The sequence below is a fragment of the Melanotaenia boesemani genome, chromosome 15 (genome assembly GCF_017639745.1).
Source record: "Melanotaenia boesemani isolate fMelBoe1 chromosome 15, fMelBoe1.pri, whole genome shotgun sequence".
In the NCBI taxonomy this organism is placed as follows: domain Eukaryota; kingdom Metazoa; phylum Chordata; class Actinopteri; order Atheriniformes; family Melanotaeniidae; genus Melanotaenia; species Melanotaenia boesemani.
Genome location: NC_055696.1, coordinates 1,775,242 through 1,792,054, shown reverse-complemented (window position 1 = coordinate 1,792,054; position 16,813 = coordinate 1,775,242). Strand labels below are relative to the sequence as shown.

General features: G+C 39.2%; 1 protein-coding gene across 1 annotated transcript; it reads right to left on the bottom strand.

Moving 5' to 3' along the window:
* Positions 1–430: 430 nt before the first annotated feature.
* On the bottom strand, positions 431–15,475 carry c15h21orf91 (chromosome 15 C21orf91 homolog). The gene is made up of 5 exons (XM_042009068.1): positions 15,342–15,475; positions 13,339–13,472; positions 5,236–5,736; positions 4,435–4,497; positions 431–2,823 (listed from the first exon to the last, which is right to left on the bottom strand). The coding sequence occupies exons 2-5, from the start codon at positions 13,463–13,465 to the stop codon at positions 2,651–2,653; spliced, it is 864 nt and encodes a 287-aa protein (XP_041865002.1). The 5' UTR covers positions 13,466–13,472; positions 15,342–15,475; the 3' UTR covers positions 431–2,650.
* Between the last annotated feature and the right edge of the window lie 1,338 nt (positions 15,476–16,813).

Here is a 16,813-nt window from a genome sequence, read left to right as displayed (position 1 = left end):
AATTTTTAATCACCACACTGGTAGTAAACTTTATCAAAATATGGTGTCAAATATAATGTTCTTGTGTCGTTTCCAACATAACAGTGAAAAAAATGTCTGCAACAATAACAATATTAACTTCAAGCTCCAGACACATTTGTTCCACAAGGTGGAACCCTGCACCTATCTGTAATAATTACAGCCCTAGTATTTCTGCTCTTATGCACATGCTAGTGTGGTTTCAGGTTACAACATTAGGATTCAAAGATATACCTGTATTGGCACTTTATCTGGTCTGGGAATCGTCCAGTAATCAATAGATTTTACCTATAGTTTGGAAGTATTATCAGGTTCTTCATTGTGAGGTTTGCTTTCATGTTATGTGCAGAGGTGAAGCACCATACGAACTTATCAACCTTTTTCAGTTGTTAAGGCAACAGACATAAAAAAGTCAGAATGTAAAAATATTTCACTTTATTTAAAAAAGTCACCTAAGCACAAATCACACAACCAGTATAAGGTCCATCAACAAGTAAAATAAATAGAATGTAAAACATCAAACAAGCACAAATGCAGTCAAGTTCATAATTAGAAACGAGGAGCCTGAACAGGGAGAACAAAAAACCTAAAAAAAAAAATCAGATAACCAGCAACCCTGTTTTCTCTATGCTGAGCAGAGGTGCAGGTCCAGACACGATTCAACAGCATACAAAAGCACAGCATTCTTACTGAAAGACAAAATGCAAGATATGTACAACTGAAGATTTTATGACAAAAAATCTGCATTAAGGACCAATAACCTACATACACACAAACACTCATACACACTGAATACATTTAGCCAAATAAAACCACACTAAGTTTAAAATTAAGCTAAAAGCTTTCAACCCCAAAAGGGTCAAACACATAGAATCTCTTACAAAGAGAGAAAAATATAATTATAATGTTGAGTTTTTCTAAACATTAAACCTCTCTTAACTTTCAAATATATTAAGTTTCTTCTTTCAGGAGGAAGTTTAGTTTTACTTTATAACTTTGCCTTTCCTGCTTATAATCTAGTTCTGTGATCTCCATCTGAGGAAAACTCGGATAACCAATACACGTCACTCAATAAGGCTTCTGATTTATTAGTCTTTGTCTTGCATAGGTTTTCTAAATTCATCATTTATCTTCCTTTCTTTAAGAGTCAGTAACTTTCATAGGCACAGTAGACCAAACTACCCTGTTTGTATTGCTGTAACATCAAATCAATTAAATCAGTTCTCACACATCAATACAGGAGAGCGGGCAAAAAAAGTTAACACTAATCATGAGACAGAAAAGAAAATAACCACAAATCCAACACTCTCCACTTGAAATCGAACGGCTTCTGTAATACCGCCAGAGCAAAAACAGGGACTGAATAAACAACATAGATCTGAAAGTTCGTTGGGTTTCAGATCCTCATCTGTTAATGTCTAATGCACGAGGTATATAATAAATACATACTTTGGTTTTCTCTTCTGACTGAAAACTCAGGCTATAATCATTCATACCACTTGTGCTTGATGGCTACACAACAAACCACAAGAAGCTTTGCTTTAAAGATCAAGTAAATCCCACCAGTAATAATAGTTAATGAGAAAAGTTGAGTTTAAATAAAACCCGGAGTTCCAGCCACAGAGGATGCGTTCACTGACGTCCCCTTAGTCGCTTCAAATGAACAGCTGAGTTTCTTTACACTCACAAATGTCAGATACTTTAATTTGTCTTTGTTGGTGTGATTCTTCTGCGTGTTTTCAGGTAAAATTTAGCTCAGGTTTTCCCCCAAATTATTACCCCTTTCTAACCCTTTAACTGCCTTTTTTCAAATAAACCAAACTCTAAAGTCTGAGTGTATTTTTGTTTACAGTTTTCTGAGCAGATGTAGTCCATGTAGATGCTGATCAGTCAATCAATCAATAAATCAATGTGATTAATAAAATCACAAATATTTCTGAGGACCACAGTTTTCACAAACCATCAGGTGCAATCAGAGCAGTTTGAGGGCGACGTAAAACTTCACGTTTCAAGTCTGAGTGTGCAGGTTAAATATAAAGCTGAAATATGAGGGACAGCATTCAAGTTACACCCCCATAAAATACCAACACTCACTGTTACAGAACTCATTAGATAACTTATGGAGTGCTGACAGATGATTAAACCCATATCTGACTAAATTTATAAAAACAAAGTCAAAACGTATCTTGAAAAAATGAAATGCAACAATAAAAACAAACATTTGCGAGCAAACAGAATCAAATTAAACAGCAAACAGATGAGTGAAAATCTTCCAGCTGTCCTTGTCTTGTCTCACTGAACTTTTCCTTTACAAAAGGGATCGTCGTAGCGCAGATCCTTTCCCAGGTCCAAGACGTGAAACCCTCTGTGCCACATGCATTTTAAGTACTGGGGTCGGGTGAAATTCAGGTCACGTTCCCGACCAGCAATTTATTTGCAAACCTCCATGAATCCTTGCATCATCATCACTGCAAGCATGAAAACCGTCTGTGTCAACCAAGCTCTTAATGCTCAATGTCACTTTAGTGTTGGAAAAGTCACTTCAGAGCCACTGCATCCCAAACGATGACGTGCTGAACTTCCTCCCAGCAGCAGATGTAGAAACTCCACCTTGCTGCTTTTTTCCAGCGACTCATTCCACAGGGCCGTCGCTGCTGCTGGCCTTCACGCCGGCCCTGCTAATGTGCAGCCAGGGCAGTTTGGCACAGTTCTTGAAGAGCTGCTCAATGGCGATATGACGTACATGAAGCTCTGACGCCAAGGAATCCTTCTCCTGCACGGCAGCCGTCAGCTCCTCAAAGACCTCTGTGGTAAAAACGGAAACATGGAAAAGAGGAGTCAGCTTTTTTATTCACACACAAGGTCGCCTCACACAAACTGAGAGAAACAAACATGATAAAGAAAATCAATTTTAGTGATTTCTGAAGGAGAAGTGAGCAAACATCACCCCTATGAGCGTGAGACAAAGGGACGTATTTACTCAAGGACAGCATCGTGCTGTTGATGAACACTCCATTCAAAATAATGAAAACCATTCAAACATCACAAATAATCTACATCATATAACCGGGAATGTCTGTGTCCTACCGAAATCTTTACTGTGAACCATAACAACCCCTCTGAGGATGTGTTTGGTCCAAGGGCAGTATTGAAAATAAGTAGAAGTGACCAATCCTGAAGAGTTTCAAGATGTGTAAACCAAGCACCCCTAGACAACACTGCAGGTAGTAATGTAATAATACTAATATCAGTAATCATCAATCATAACGAAAATATACACAGAAAATTATTAGGAATATTTCATAATGGTTAAGGTGTCATGTGTGTATTAAAACTCATCACACACAGATGACGGTGCTGTGACATCCATTTGTAAAGTTTGAGAACGGTTCATATCTCAGCATTAAACCATGAGTGGAGGACCGAACTTAGAACCAAATTTTAGATGAGCGTTTTGCCGTTTACTGTTTCTAAATGTGTCAAACAAAAGATCACCGATGGTGACTGGCATAATAATAATAATAATAATAATAATATTTACTTTATTAATCCAGATTCAGCTCTTCAGCTAGATGAACGGCAGAGCTGTGGGCTGCCATGTTTCAGCGCATGGGCAGCAGTTGTGGGGGTTAAGGGTCTTGCTCAAGGACCCACAGTGGTCCACCTCTGTTCGCACTCTGGGGACTTGACGAAGAACTAATCATGATTTTATGATTTTCACGATTATTAGGAGTTAATTAATTTCACAACACTATAAATGCATAAAAAAGCACATGAACACTCTTTATAGGTCTTTTAACTTCTACTTATTTCCATGTTTTAATGATCTCTATCTCTGACATTAAATGATGTTTTTTCTACAGACCGTTGCACACTGACAACTACAAGGCATTTACCTCATCCAACCTTCACGATGCATTTCCTTTTTTCTCCACGGCTTTTTATGTCAGGAGATTTTTAAGGGATCTTTATGATTAATTAATCACAGTGTTTAATGCCGCAGTTAACTGTGGAATTAAGCAATGGTGACATCAGCAGTCTGCTTTATATTCTGGGTATGTGATCTAAAAATCAGACCGGATATATGCTCTAACTTAACCACTTCTTACTGATATAGATTCTCCTTTAAGACACCAACAAAATATGTCCACATTTTGGGCCAACATCCGTTCCATTTGACCTGATAGCAAGCAGAGAGCGCCAAAGACAGGCGTGAAGTGACTAAAGATGAAGCAAGCGCCCAGATCAGATCACTCAGACCACGCTGATAGCACTGCTGCCAGGTTTATATTCATCACTTGTAATCGCATCACACAAAACTGATAATAGCACCAAAAGTTATGTTTAAAATATAAATAACGCAGTTTATTAGCATTTCTGTGAAGGAATCTGAGTAAAAACGAAACAAACACTTACTCTGAATCTGCTTCAGCAGCTGGCCATTCAGCTGATGGAGTTCATCCACACTCATTTTAGCCACTAAGAGAAAACATTCTTATTAGTGTGTGAAAGTACAGAAAGTTTCTCTGACATTGTGTGGACATTAATCACAAAAGCTCTGAATGTTCAAAGCCTCAGGGACCCTCCCTGTGCTCTTAGGAGGACCCCAGGTTGGGAACCATTGAATTAGCATGTAGTCTAAACATGATGCCACCTTCATGTTTTACAATGCCTTAAAAATCCACACTAAAATGTATTAGTTATGTCTTTCAATCTGTAGAACTTTTAAAGGCTGGAAAAGGCGTGAGGTGTCGTCATGGTGCAGGGCACAATACTGTAATACCTGTCAGCCATTAGGGATTGTTCTGTTCTTTAGCTGAACCCTAATGTTCATCAAATAACTGCAGCTGTGAAGCTATAGCATAGAACTTTTTTTAATGGGGGCCTTGGAAGTCTCCCATTCCTGCAGGTCCTGTCGTTTCAGTGGAGACTAGACATGAGAAAGCCAAGGGCACAGTTTATCTCGAGGTTACAGGAAAATGAACTATTCTCTTGAGAGATTATTTTTAACAAAGAGAAGGACAAAGAAAACAATCTGTATCTTTGTGGAGATCACACAGAAAGAAAGTGGAAAGAGAAAAAAAGGAGAAACTTGTATTTCTAGTTACATATTTTTTTTTATTTTTCTACACTATTCTTCCTTTTAAAAAATGAAACAAGAAACCTTTCCCTACTGGGAAAACAAAAGTGTGATCACTGCAGTATAAATGTACTCACATTCATCTCTGCTGTGGCCCTGGTGCCCATGCTGTGTCCGTCCTCCTGATGACTGGCTCCTGCTGTGCAGACCTTTCCTGCCATCGCTGGTCCAAACATCAGATTGTGACTCCAGCAGCCCCAACTCTTCGACTGTTTGACACTCCAGCATCCCCACCGTGTATTCAGGCAGCCCCGCTGCTTTGCCCCTGTCCCAGCTGGGAGTATAGCGGGGCACCCGGGCATCGGACTGGGGGAGAAGCTTGCGGTCACTCTGTTGATTGTAACAAAGAAGCTTTGGCCCCCGTCTGGTGCAGCCGTTGGCGGAGACAGAGTCTTTGTTCTGGGCGAACTGAATGATGCGGTTCAGCTTCTGGCTGAGGGCCAGCTTCATGCCCTCATAGGCACTTCGGGACACCTTGGAATGTGACAGCTTCTGGTTGGCAATGAGGTGACATTTTTCAAAGCAGTCTCTGTGGCCACGTAGGGACTTTGAGTGCAACAAGGTAGCAGAAGAGACACCTGCATTCACACAGACATATTAATGAGCAAACATGGCAACCACAGCACAACTGAAAGCAACAACAAAAAGAAAACACAAAGAATCCTGGGTAATCCTAACCCACATAACGGCCATGCTTAGAAAATCAAAAACAGTAGCTGAGATATGGAGTACTAACCTACTGAACTTGCCACTGCAAATAAAAATAAACCAATTTGAATGCAAGCTAAAGCTGAGAGATTGACCTATCGCAATCTCTCAGCGAAAGCTGCTTACTGTGCAGTGGATTAGCCACCAGAGCGTTGAGAAGCAGGAGTGATGGATAAACCCGGTTACTATGCAAATATAAAGCACCGCTAGATGCTAAGCAGAAGACAAAGTGTTCTTACTACATGAAGACTTTCATTTACTTGAATTAAATTCAGATATATTTGTACCAGAGAAATGAAGTAGATGCAAATCAAACCAGTTGATGTTCGTCCTGTTTAAACATTCAAAGAGTTTATTTGTCAAATCTAATCAGAAGATGAATCTAAGACACAAAATAAACTATCTTCTTTCATCCTCACTAAGAGGCCGTGTTACACACGTCAGACTACTGAAAGAGAAAAGACGTCACGCTTGTTGGAACCAGTCAAAGTCACACCCAGTCCTGTAAGTAGAACGGCTTTAAAATAAACTTTGAGCTAAATGGGCCAGACAAACAAAGAAAAGCTGAAGGTGAAAGAGTGACAGTGAAAACCAGAGTGAGTGTAAGCGTGTGTGCGTGTGTGTGTGTGTGTGTGTTAGACAGCAGAAGAGGGTACACAGAGGGTGCTACACAGCCGCCGTCTTCTCACGGCCTACATTTCGTAGCAGACAGACGTACGTGCTGGAGCCCAACATGAGAAGATTAGTCACCGTGTTTATTTACTTGTCTACTTTGAAGCAACTCTGGAATAAGCAAAAACATGTTGTGATGTTTCAGTGGCAGGGCCTGTTAAAGTCACACAACAACACACAACCCAAAAAATGGGGGTGTATTAGAAATGGTGATAAAAGATGATTATAACGGAGCCATTACGTTCTGGTAAATTCTGGATGCATCAGTCTTTTAAAGCTGCGAATCTATTGAGCTGGAAATTCCACTAAATGTCTTTCTAAGTGAATACTATTCCAACAAACTGAAGTATCTGCTCTGACGTCTAACAACAGTTGGTTTCGTGTTGAATATTGTAGAAATTGTAAAGTCAACCAGTGATTTCTGAATTTCTAAAGCAATATTTCCTTCCAATGTCATTTACTTACATCTTTTCAGAGCTTCAGTTTTAAATGGAAACATAATCACGTTATACTGTCATTTAATTTGGTACAGCCACCATTAATGGAGCCTTTGTGACTCTGCACACGGGACGGTTTTATACCACTACACAACTGTGTGTGTGGAAATCTATTCTTGGCTTCTGTCCATTTGTGCTTGGACCCAAAGTGCCTTGAAAGACAGATTTGTACAGTGGATTAGCCTCGTGAGAGAACCACACTATCTAACCAGAGTTGTTTGCATGCATCCTCACTATTAAACAGTTAATAAATCCTTACTAATGGCCACAGGAGCTTTCTGTTGGCTAAACATGCTATAATCTGATCGTCTGAGACTTTAGACTACAGAAAAAGCACACTACCATGAGCCTAGCAGAAAATCATTGGCCCACAATCAGGGCAGTGAACAACCAGCAGAAGACCTCCCTCCAGCTAAGCAGCTTAGTACTACTATACTTTGTGACTGCAGTGCAGACATTCACATAAGCTTTTCACTGGAGGTGAATCCACATTGTTCAGTTGAGACAACTGGAGATTATGCAAGATGATGACCAGTAAGCTTGTTTTTTGTTCGTTTGGTTGGTTTCATCTGCTATTATGTCAGAGAAAAGTTACGCTGAACAAAGACAAAGCACAGACACGTCTGGCAAGCTCTGGTGACGAAATCTAATTATGATTCTCTGGAGCTTTAACTAGACACGCTGACTAGAACCAGTCTGGTAATAACTGACATTTTAAGGTTTATACAAATAAATTATAAAATAACCTTTCAGATGCACAAAGACCCTATTAAAGAGGTTATCTGGAAATAGCTGAGCACACATTTTCAGGTGAATATTTTAAAAATAATAGCCAAAGAATTAAGGTTTTAGTTGTGAAGAATTAAAAAATAAACTGGAAACTAGAGGATCACAACCAAATTACAAAAAACTCTTAAAGGCAGAGGTTTTGTCCAGAATTAACTGAGACACTTTTCAAACCACCACGGAAAGAAAACTCTAGCCGAAGTTCCAACCGTGTTTGCTCTGCTGATGCAACTTTTGCAAGGCATTTATGTCACTGCTCTGCTTTTAAGCAAAAATGCAGTAAACAATGAGAATACAGTATGTCTCTTAGCTGGAGCAAGCATGTGTAGACATGTTTTGTTCTGAGCAGACATGCTGGGGAAGGACACTGGAACCTTGACACACTTCAGGGAGTGGATAGTTAAAAGCTGGGTCGGAGGTTGTCAGTGGTGTCAAACAGAGCTGCATGGCATACTCAGGAGAATCTGTCAGCAGCTGCACTGGCCGACTTGGATTCTAACACGAACACTGAACTCCCCGACCGTGAACCAAACCATCTGTTAACTGCCACAGACCCTCCACAACACTTCCTGCAACTACAGGAAACCACACCTCCTAACCTGACACTTAACAATAGCATCAGCATCTGTTTAAGCTATGAAGATAACTTGAAGGTTACCAAAACTTACACAGCACTCATGCACACATTATTTATAGATACTCAGACAGACAGCACAGGTCAGACAAATCATGAGAGCTTCAACAGAAAAAAACTGGACTGTTTTTTGTTTATTTTCATTTTCTCTACTTTATGTATTTTTCATTTAATTAAATGTTCTCTTGTTTGAAAGGCTTCTTCAGTTTCTTGGATAAACTGATGTCATTATTTTGGATCACACCCACCTTTTAAATTATTTCCACAAAAATAACAGAAACACAACGAATGAAACTATTATGTTATATAAAATAACAGAATTATAATCATATAACTGGCTGCACAGTGGTGTGGTGGTTAGCACCGCGGCCTCACAGCAAGAAGGTTGCTGGTTCGAGCTGCGAGGGGTTTGACCAGCGGCCTTTCTGTGTGGAGTTTGCATGTCCTCCCCATGAACGTGTGGGTTCTCTCCATGTACTCAAGCTTCCTCCCACCGTACAAAGACATGCTACACTTCATGACTCACAGTTCAGCATTTACAGACACAAAGTGGGCCCTGCAATAACTTTGCTATATTTGGGGCTCATGGGACCTCAATCTGGTCTTTTACTGACCTGGATCCACAGTCATCTTCTGCTCTTGGAAAAGGGCGGCCATCCCCTTGGAATTCTGAACAATTGAAATCTGTCTAGAGGCTAGACTTAATGACTTTAAAACAGGTGGGAACAGAAATCCATCTGGCTAGTCAGAGAAACAGCATATGTACAACATCCAGAAACTAGCAAGAGAGTACAAATTAGGCCCATATGTGAGGGAAATACTGTGGTTTAGGCTGTACCTGTATGGCTGCATTATTAAATATGATTGAAAGTGAAGATCCTGTGTCCCTGTGCATATTGGACCATAACTACCAGGTATAATCTTGACAGATACATTTTTAATACATGTTCATTTAAGTGGAGCCAATAATCATTGTTTAAAGTTGACACTGGCTATGTTAGTGGCAACAGGGTTTAAGTATTTAAAAAATAAGCTTAATGGGAACTCACTTCATTTATATTTGCCAATTGCTTCTAAAAGCTTTCAAAAATAGTTTAACACGCAGCATGTTCTGTACAACTCTGGTCTTTAACTGCATTCAGTGATATAGCTACCGCAGGCAGTGACATAATTAGACTCGTCTATACACCGCAGGGTGAAGAGTTCACCCACAATAAACGAGCTGTTTATTTGAGCCTGTAACAATAGCCCCTGTGGAGCCGTCAGAATCAGCAGCAGCAATGTTATTCCAGCCTTCTGCTGCAAATTCTCTTTATTTATTCCATCCAAGTTAGTAATGTCTCAGCAAAAATTCCATCTGCATTATGTAAGCATATTCAGGAATGCTGCTGGGCTTTAGCAGAACTGCCCCGCAGTTGCCTTGTCTGACAGAAATGGTTCAAAAAGACCAGCAAAAGGAAGCTTTCTGTGTGGGAGGCTTGTGGTTACAACATTCGTTTATTTACTTGTGTCAGATTCAACAAACACACCTTGTTAGAAGTGACCACCTCCATCTGAACAAGAAAAACTACCGCAATTTAAATTCACTTGACTTTGCAGCTGGAGCTCAAGATGGACGTCCAATATCGATGTCAGGTCTCAATATAGATATCCAATCTGTCATTTTAGTGGAATGAATATTTAAAGAAGAAAAAGCTCAAATATAACGGTGTATGTTTTACTAAAACACTTTTTATCAGTGTTTTGACTGACATGAAGAATCCCTGCACCCCCCTTTAGTTGGAAACAGCTCTTACACTGAAGTCAAAAAATAACTGGAGACCAGCAAGACCGGATCTTGATGCTTGGTGCTGGACTGCAGTAGCTCCCCTCATGTCTGCTGCTCTGTGTTGACACTCGAGGGCGTGTAGCTTTGTTTAGTACACAGCTGAGACGGTGCAGGAAAAAAGTAAATAACTGTAACTGAGGAAAGTTACGTTAAGTAGAGTTTGTACCATAAAGAAACTGACTATTTGGTACTTTTTGATGAAACCAGCACACACAGACCAAAGGAGTTTCCTCAGGAAAAAACACTTAGAGCCGCAATAAAAGCTTCACTTCCTGAACTTTTACCCTACCTTTGAACTTTACACAAAGCTTTTACCATAAAAAACTTTTGTATGTACATCTGCACCTGGTGCTACTGTAAAATGAAGCCTTGATGAACAACTTGACACACAATCATCCTAAACAACCTGCGTCTGAACGTCTGGTTAATGTCAACCTTCAAACACAGCAAATGTGTGGCTGTGGGTTGAAATTAATACTTAAAAGTCACTTCTGTTAAGTTATTCATTGCTATGGGCACACTCTCCTTTTTTTATTATTTACGATGGTCTTTTGCTTCATTTATACAAAGTACAGTTTTCCTGCATTGCGCTACTTAGCCTGTGAAAACAGATGTTATAAGTGAAGCTGGTGCTCATAACAAAAGCCTGACATGTAAGCTGATCAAGAAGAATTTAAAGAAGTCTGACCTTGATATAAAAACAGATGTTATGAAGTAAAAAAAAAAAAGATGTTATGAAGTTATACATTAAAAACAAACATTTTGGTAACCACTGCTCTAATTCTCACTTTTATTTTGATATGTGGCTTTTAACTTCCCCAGTGTCTTAGAAATGTAAAATTTTACTAAATGATTGAACTTCTAAGGCCTCATTTACACAACCGAGATTTTAAACCAAATTTCTTGTTGCAGATAAATACTGAAGGTCACAGATCAATAGCACAGATGTGACGCAAGTTAGGGGCTCAGTTGGCATTCATCAAACACTAAAAGTAAAAGCTTCGAAGCTGTGATTACAGACAGGTAGCCTTGGACTGAATGTCTAGCATGTTTGATATTCTGAAGCAGTTGGTGAATGCAGAGTGGTGAGTGACGTCCATGAAAGAGATTGGGCCAGGTAACATGAGACCAGGCATTAACAGGGAGAACGGAAGAAACAAAACATTATGAAGGAAAGCTTGATAAAGAAACTATGAGCAGCTTAAGAAATGAATCAGGGCTTGGCTAAATGTTGGTGAGAGTGTCCATGCTTTCATGATGTTTCCAGCAGGCAGCATCATTATTTAACTAAAGATAAATGGTACATGGTAAATGGTCTGTACTTAAATAGCACTTTTACCCAAAGCACCTAAAGAGAAGCCATTTAGAGAAACTTTCTATTTAACCAGGGTGGAAAGTGAGGCCTGCCCCTCTGGTTCAAATCTGAATCCGTTGGCTCGGAAAGTCCACTTCGTTTGGGGAATTGTAAATTGTAGGATGTATTGTGTGAAACAAGAATGAAGACTATTCTCTCGCCTTCAAAAAGTGTGGAACAGAACGAAAGAAAGCTGCGGATATTAAGTCTACACGATCAGTCAGCAGGCACATGGCTGGGTCTCAGTTTCCAATCACTCATGCCAAAGGTGGCCACGTGAAGCATGGCATGTGCTCCTCCCAACAATGAAATGCTCAGCAGCACCAGAAACACGTGTTTGTCTGCAAACGTCACCTCATCTCCCACTAGACCCAAGAGTTGTAGAACAGCCACAAAACACAGCAGCATGGTACAACATGGTACAAGCAGCACCAACACATCCACAGTTTAAAAACCAAACAGGGAAAGCTTTGGAGCTAAAATTACACACGTGGTACACCAGCTGGCTTGTTGCTCCATAAATAAGCATTTATACATGTGGCAGAAACATTAAATGGATGATGCAACTACTCCAAAACCTGGACAAACAACGCCGTTCATTGTGGAATACTAACAGGTAAATCAATAAAAAAATGTGTCAGAGTTTCAATTATTTCCCTGAAGATTTTCAGTAATCCATCAGAATGCCACTGAACAGAAAAGAGAAAACATGGAATAAACCCTGAAATCTGTCTTCAGTTTCCCAGCATGAGTCCACAGCAGTGAGATACTAATATAGCAACGTGTAAACATGTACAGCCATGTACTCCATGGTTTACTATACTGATGGTATACGGACTCCTAAAGCTCTTTATAATCAGTTACATCTTTAGGTTTCGTATCACAGGAACTTGGTGAATGTCATAGTTAAAGACTGTTTTTGTACTAAATGAGCTTGTGAGCCATCACTGACAGAACTCTACTGCACCAAAAAAAAACACAGCAATTCATCAGTACCCACACACACTGCTCCATTACACTTCAACAGGGTAAATCTTTTGTGCATACGAATTTCCTCCTGCAGGCAACAACATAAAATACCTTACTGGCAGCTTGTCAGCTCCTGGAATGGTTTATTGCCATTTTATGAAGCGTACACAGTCACAGAGAAACACACTTCATCACAGCAGAATAGAGCTTTTGTGCATCTCTGAGATGAGTGCCAAATAAGAGGCATATCCAACCTCTTCTGATTCCCCATTCTTCTTCAAACAGGCCGCTCATTAACTACGAGATGGAAAAAAAACTTCAAACATGTTCTCAAGTTGGCGTGGCACATCAAACGGGAGAATCACTGCAGCCTGCTAACGCAAAAGCTTTGGTCCTACAGGCCCAGTACGCTCCATATCAACGTTATACATTGTTCCTGGTGACAATAAAAGAACTGTTTACAGAAGACATGTCTCATCCAAATAATGGAGACTAAAAGCAGCTAAAACCACAGATGACGTTTCCATACCAGACTGTTTCTGGGTGAGGCTAGCCAGTGAAGCAGCTGGAAATGAAGTCAGATTCAGCATCCTCCCAGACAGACATCACTAAATGACCATGTGCGATTGTGACTTCTATCGTCCTCAAAATGACTATACTTGTAATTTAGAATAAAGTACATATTTTACTCTTCACAGACAAGCAAAAGGAAGCCAAAATCCTGTATCTTACCTTCAATACTGAGTTCAAAGCACACATGGCAAAAAGATAAGGTGCCTGTGTCAGTCTCCAGCTTGCAGACACTGCAGATATTGTCATCATTCAGATCAATATTCACAAACTGTTCCTCCTCATCCATAGTGCTTCTGCAGGAAGACAAACAATGAAAGATAAAGTGGTTTAACCAATTCAGAGAAAACACTTCATTTTAAGACAGCCTTCAAAAAGCTTAGAATTTTCTGGAAAACTTAAAGCTGTCCACTAAAACTTGTCATTTCTCACTTCCGAATAAATACAAACATGGAATGAAAAACATTTGAGCGAATAAACCATCAGCTTTACGTAATTAAAGTATTTTCTTTTGTTAACAGCTATTTTTATTATTAAAGAGGCCAGTGTTTTAAAAATGTTGATGTGAGGACTGCTTCATTTCAGGCTTGAAAGTTAAAAAGACAAATGTCCATCTAAGTCATAATTATTAATAATAAGAACATTTAAGATCATAAAGCTATTTTTCTCCTAATCAAGTGAAACGTTGAGGGCATAAATGCATTTATGGTTGTAGCATTGGGAGAAAAGTTTAGGTTCAAACCATTTCTGGTGGAGGAAGCAACAAAACAGGCAGCGTTTCTTCACCATGGCCTAAAAAATTCAGTTAGATAAAAAGAAAAAAGCCTTTTTTGTAACGTTTTCTTTGAAAGATATGATTGTTCGTTAGATTAAATCGTACTTTTTAATTTCCCTTTCAGCTTCTAGTGACTATGAGGGGAAAACAACTGATAACACTAAAACAGAGCTCCACTCAGTCTGCGACGACATTCTTGCTTGTCTTGGCTTTAAATCCAGCGTACCCCGATCCTTCATAGTAGAGGAAAGTAGCTCCGTGCTGACCACAGGCACGTTCACTTCAGCTTAAATCAAGATTTAAAAAAGAAAACCAGCAAGTAAGATCAAAACAGCTCAGTTTATTAAACATTTTCAATAAATATTCTTAAGTTTTTATAGTTCAATAGCTTTTCTTCATAATCAACCTACTTATTCCATGTGTAATCATCTAGCCTGACATTGAAGATTATAACTAGCTGTGGAAAAGAACAGCTTTTTTCCCTCTCTCTTTCTTTAAAGCCTGAACTCCCAGAAGCAAACCACCATCAGAGTAAATGAAAGAAAAACATAAGCTCAATTGTTGCTTCTCTCAGTTTGATAACACAGGTGACAGTGGAAGAAATCATACTGTAGCATCAGTGTTATTATTTGTTGAATACCTAAGCAAAAAGCACCCATGTAGAGTTTAGACTTGGGTTGTTTTCTTACTCATTGTTGGTTGCTGACAACCTTGGTTAAATCAATTCAGCCTTGATAACTCTGAGAGCAAAGCTTTTCTGCTAAACGAAAAGTAAAAGTAAAAAAAACAGCCTGTTATATAACCAAGCATAATTTGTTTTCTTTTATCAGCGTCTCTTCAGAGGTGCTTCAAATAATAATGTCAAGGATGTTAAGTGGGTTCAGAAAATTGGTTTTGAGTCATACTGAGAGCTCCTGACAGCACTGCAGACCATACCATCTGACAGACTGAAATATAGCAACAGTAACCCGAAAACAATGGGTTATATAAAATATTACATATAAAAGTTGACTGCACTGGTGGACATACACGGACGGTTAGCAGGTATACAGCGGAGTGATCGTTTTCCCTGTGAACTTTCAACTTTGATGGAAGCACAAATGTCCATAACCTTCAGTAATGACTCGTGTTCTAATTGTCAGCAGTTAAAGAAAAAATCTAAACGCCCACTGACTACTATCTCAGTAATAATTATTTTACACCAAGACATTGTTCCGCGTCGAGTTAAACAAATGACTGCTAACCAGAAGTTAAGCTAGCAGCACACTGGCATCCCCTGACTACTCCAGGCTGGCTGGTTCGTGACCGTTATTCTGTTACCAAACCGCAAAGGTAATGAAGACAACAAGGATTACACACACGTTTTAAGCCTCCGCTTTCAGAAACTCACCTTTATCCTGGCGGTATCTTCGGGCAGCTGCTGGTTTGTCGCGGACACCTCGGCTCTGCTCAGCCTCAGTGGTCTCCGATACATTAAACAAGTGTGCGCGTCACGGCAAATCCAGAGAAGCTACAGAAGCTCTTCTCGCCCCTGAGCGGAACGAACCACTGCTCCGTCTGAGGGGTGAGAATATTAGCTCATATTTAAATGTTAAAGATTTTCAATTAATATAACATAGACGTAGTATAAGAACATTTTAAATTGTCCATATATATACTTTGCCCACAGAAACCGAATGTATTCGTGGAAAAATTCGCCAGGTACGACCTGCCATGTACCCCTACAACTAAAACAAGTGAACTCTTCCTTCAAACCGTCACCAAAACATTCGCGTAAGTGGAAGAGTTTGTTTGAGCAAACAAATAAAAACTACCAAAGAAAAATGGTTAAATATTCCATTATAGCCGAATGCACAATTTTAAAGGTTCATAACTGTAATTTAGACGACTTTTCTCTGTCGTTTTTATTTTCTGTTTACACAAAGTGACGCGTGGGGAATTCCCGCGAAAGATCGAGACAAACAGTTTTGTTATTGTGTCACCTTCGCATCGCTCGGCATTATTTACCCATTATCCATAAGGACACGTAATTTCCAATGCACTATGATTTATTATTAATAAAAGAAAAAGTATATATAATAAATTAAATCGAATGATGTGACCGTTTGAATTTTAGTGACAGTAGTTTAAAATGCCACTCAAATCATATCCTTTACCATTTACACTGTGGTGTACATTAAAACATCAGAAATGCAAGAGCTACAGCAGTTTTATGAGCTGAAATTATGAAAACTTATACGGATTCCCATTAAAGTATAATTTTAAGCTAGAACTTGTAAATGCCGTTAATCATATGAATATTAATGCTTTGTATAATCGCAGGCTGCACTGATATTAAATCCTCTGGTGTCAGGTTATGTGTCCGGATTTACTAAAAAAAAAAAAAAAGCCTGGATAACTAATTTTAAGAGCACAGTTATTGTGCTCACAATACCAACTTGCTATAGGCTACACCTTCATGAAAAAGTAAGTGGTAAATATTCCGTTTGCTCTGAATGCGTCGTTTGCTGTGCCTGTGCGAGGAACTTCCAGCAGATGTTCTGTCAAAAAGGCCTTTCTTCAGCTCGGGTAGGAAACTGCATTTTGCTCTCTGAACAGCGAAGACTCGTCTGGGTTATAGCTATCAAAATATTGATAACTGATGATAAGATGCAGTATTTATAAGAGTAATTGAGAATCCTAAAAATCTCAATTTTCCTGGAGACGGGCGTTTGTTAAAGGCTGTCATAATAAATATCTGGGCTGTCAGAATTTAACTGTTAATCCTGTACGGAAGAGTATTAGGGCCACTGAAGAAGAAAAAAAAAATATAATTCTGAGGAAAAAAGTCAGAATTCTGACCTTAATTTCAGAATTGACTTT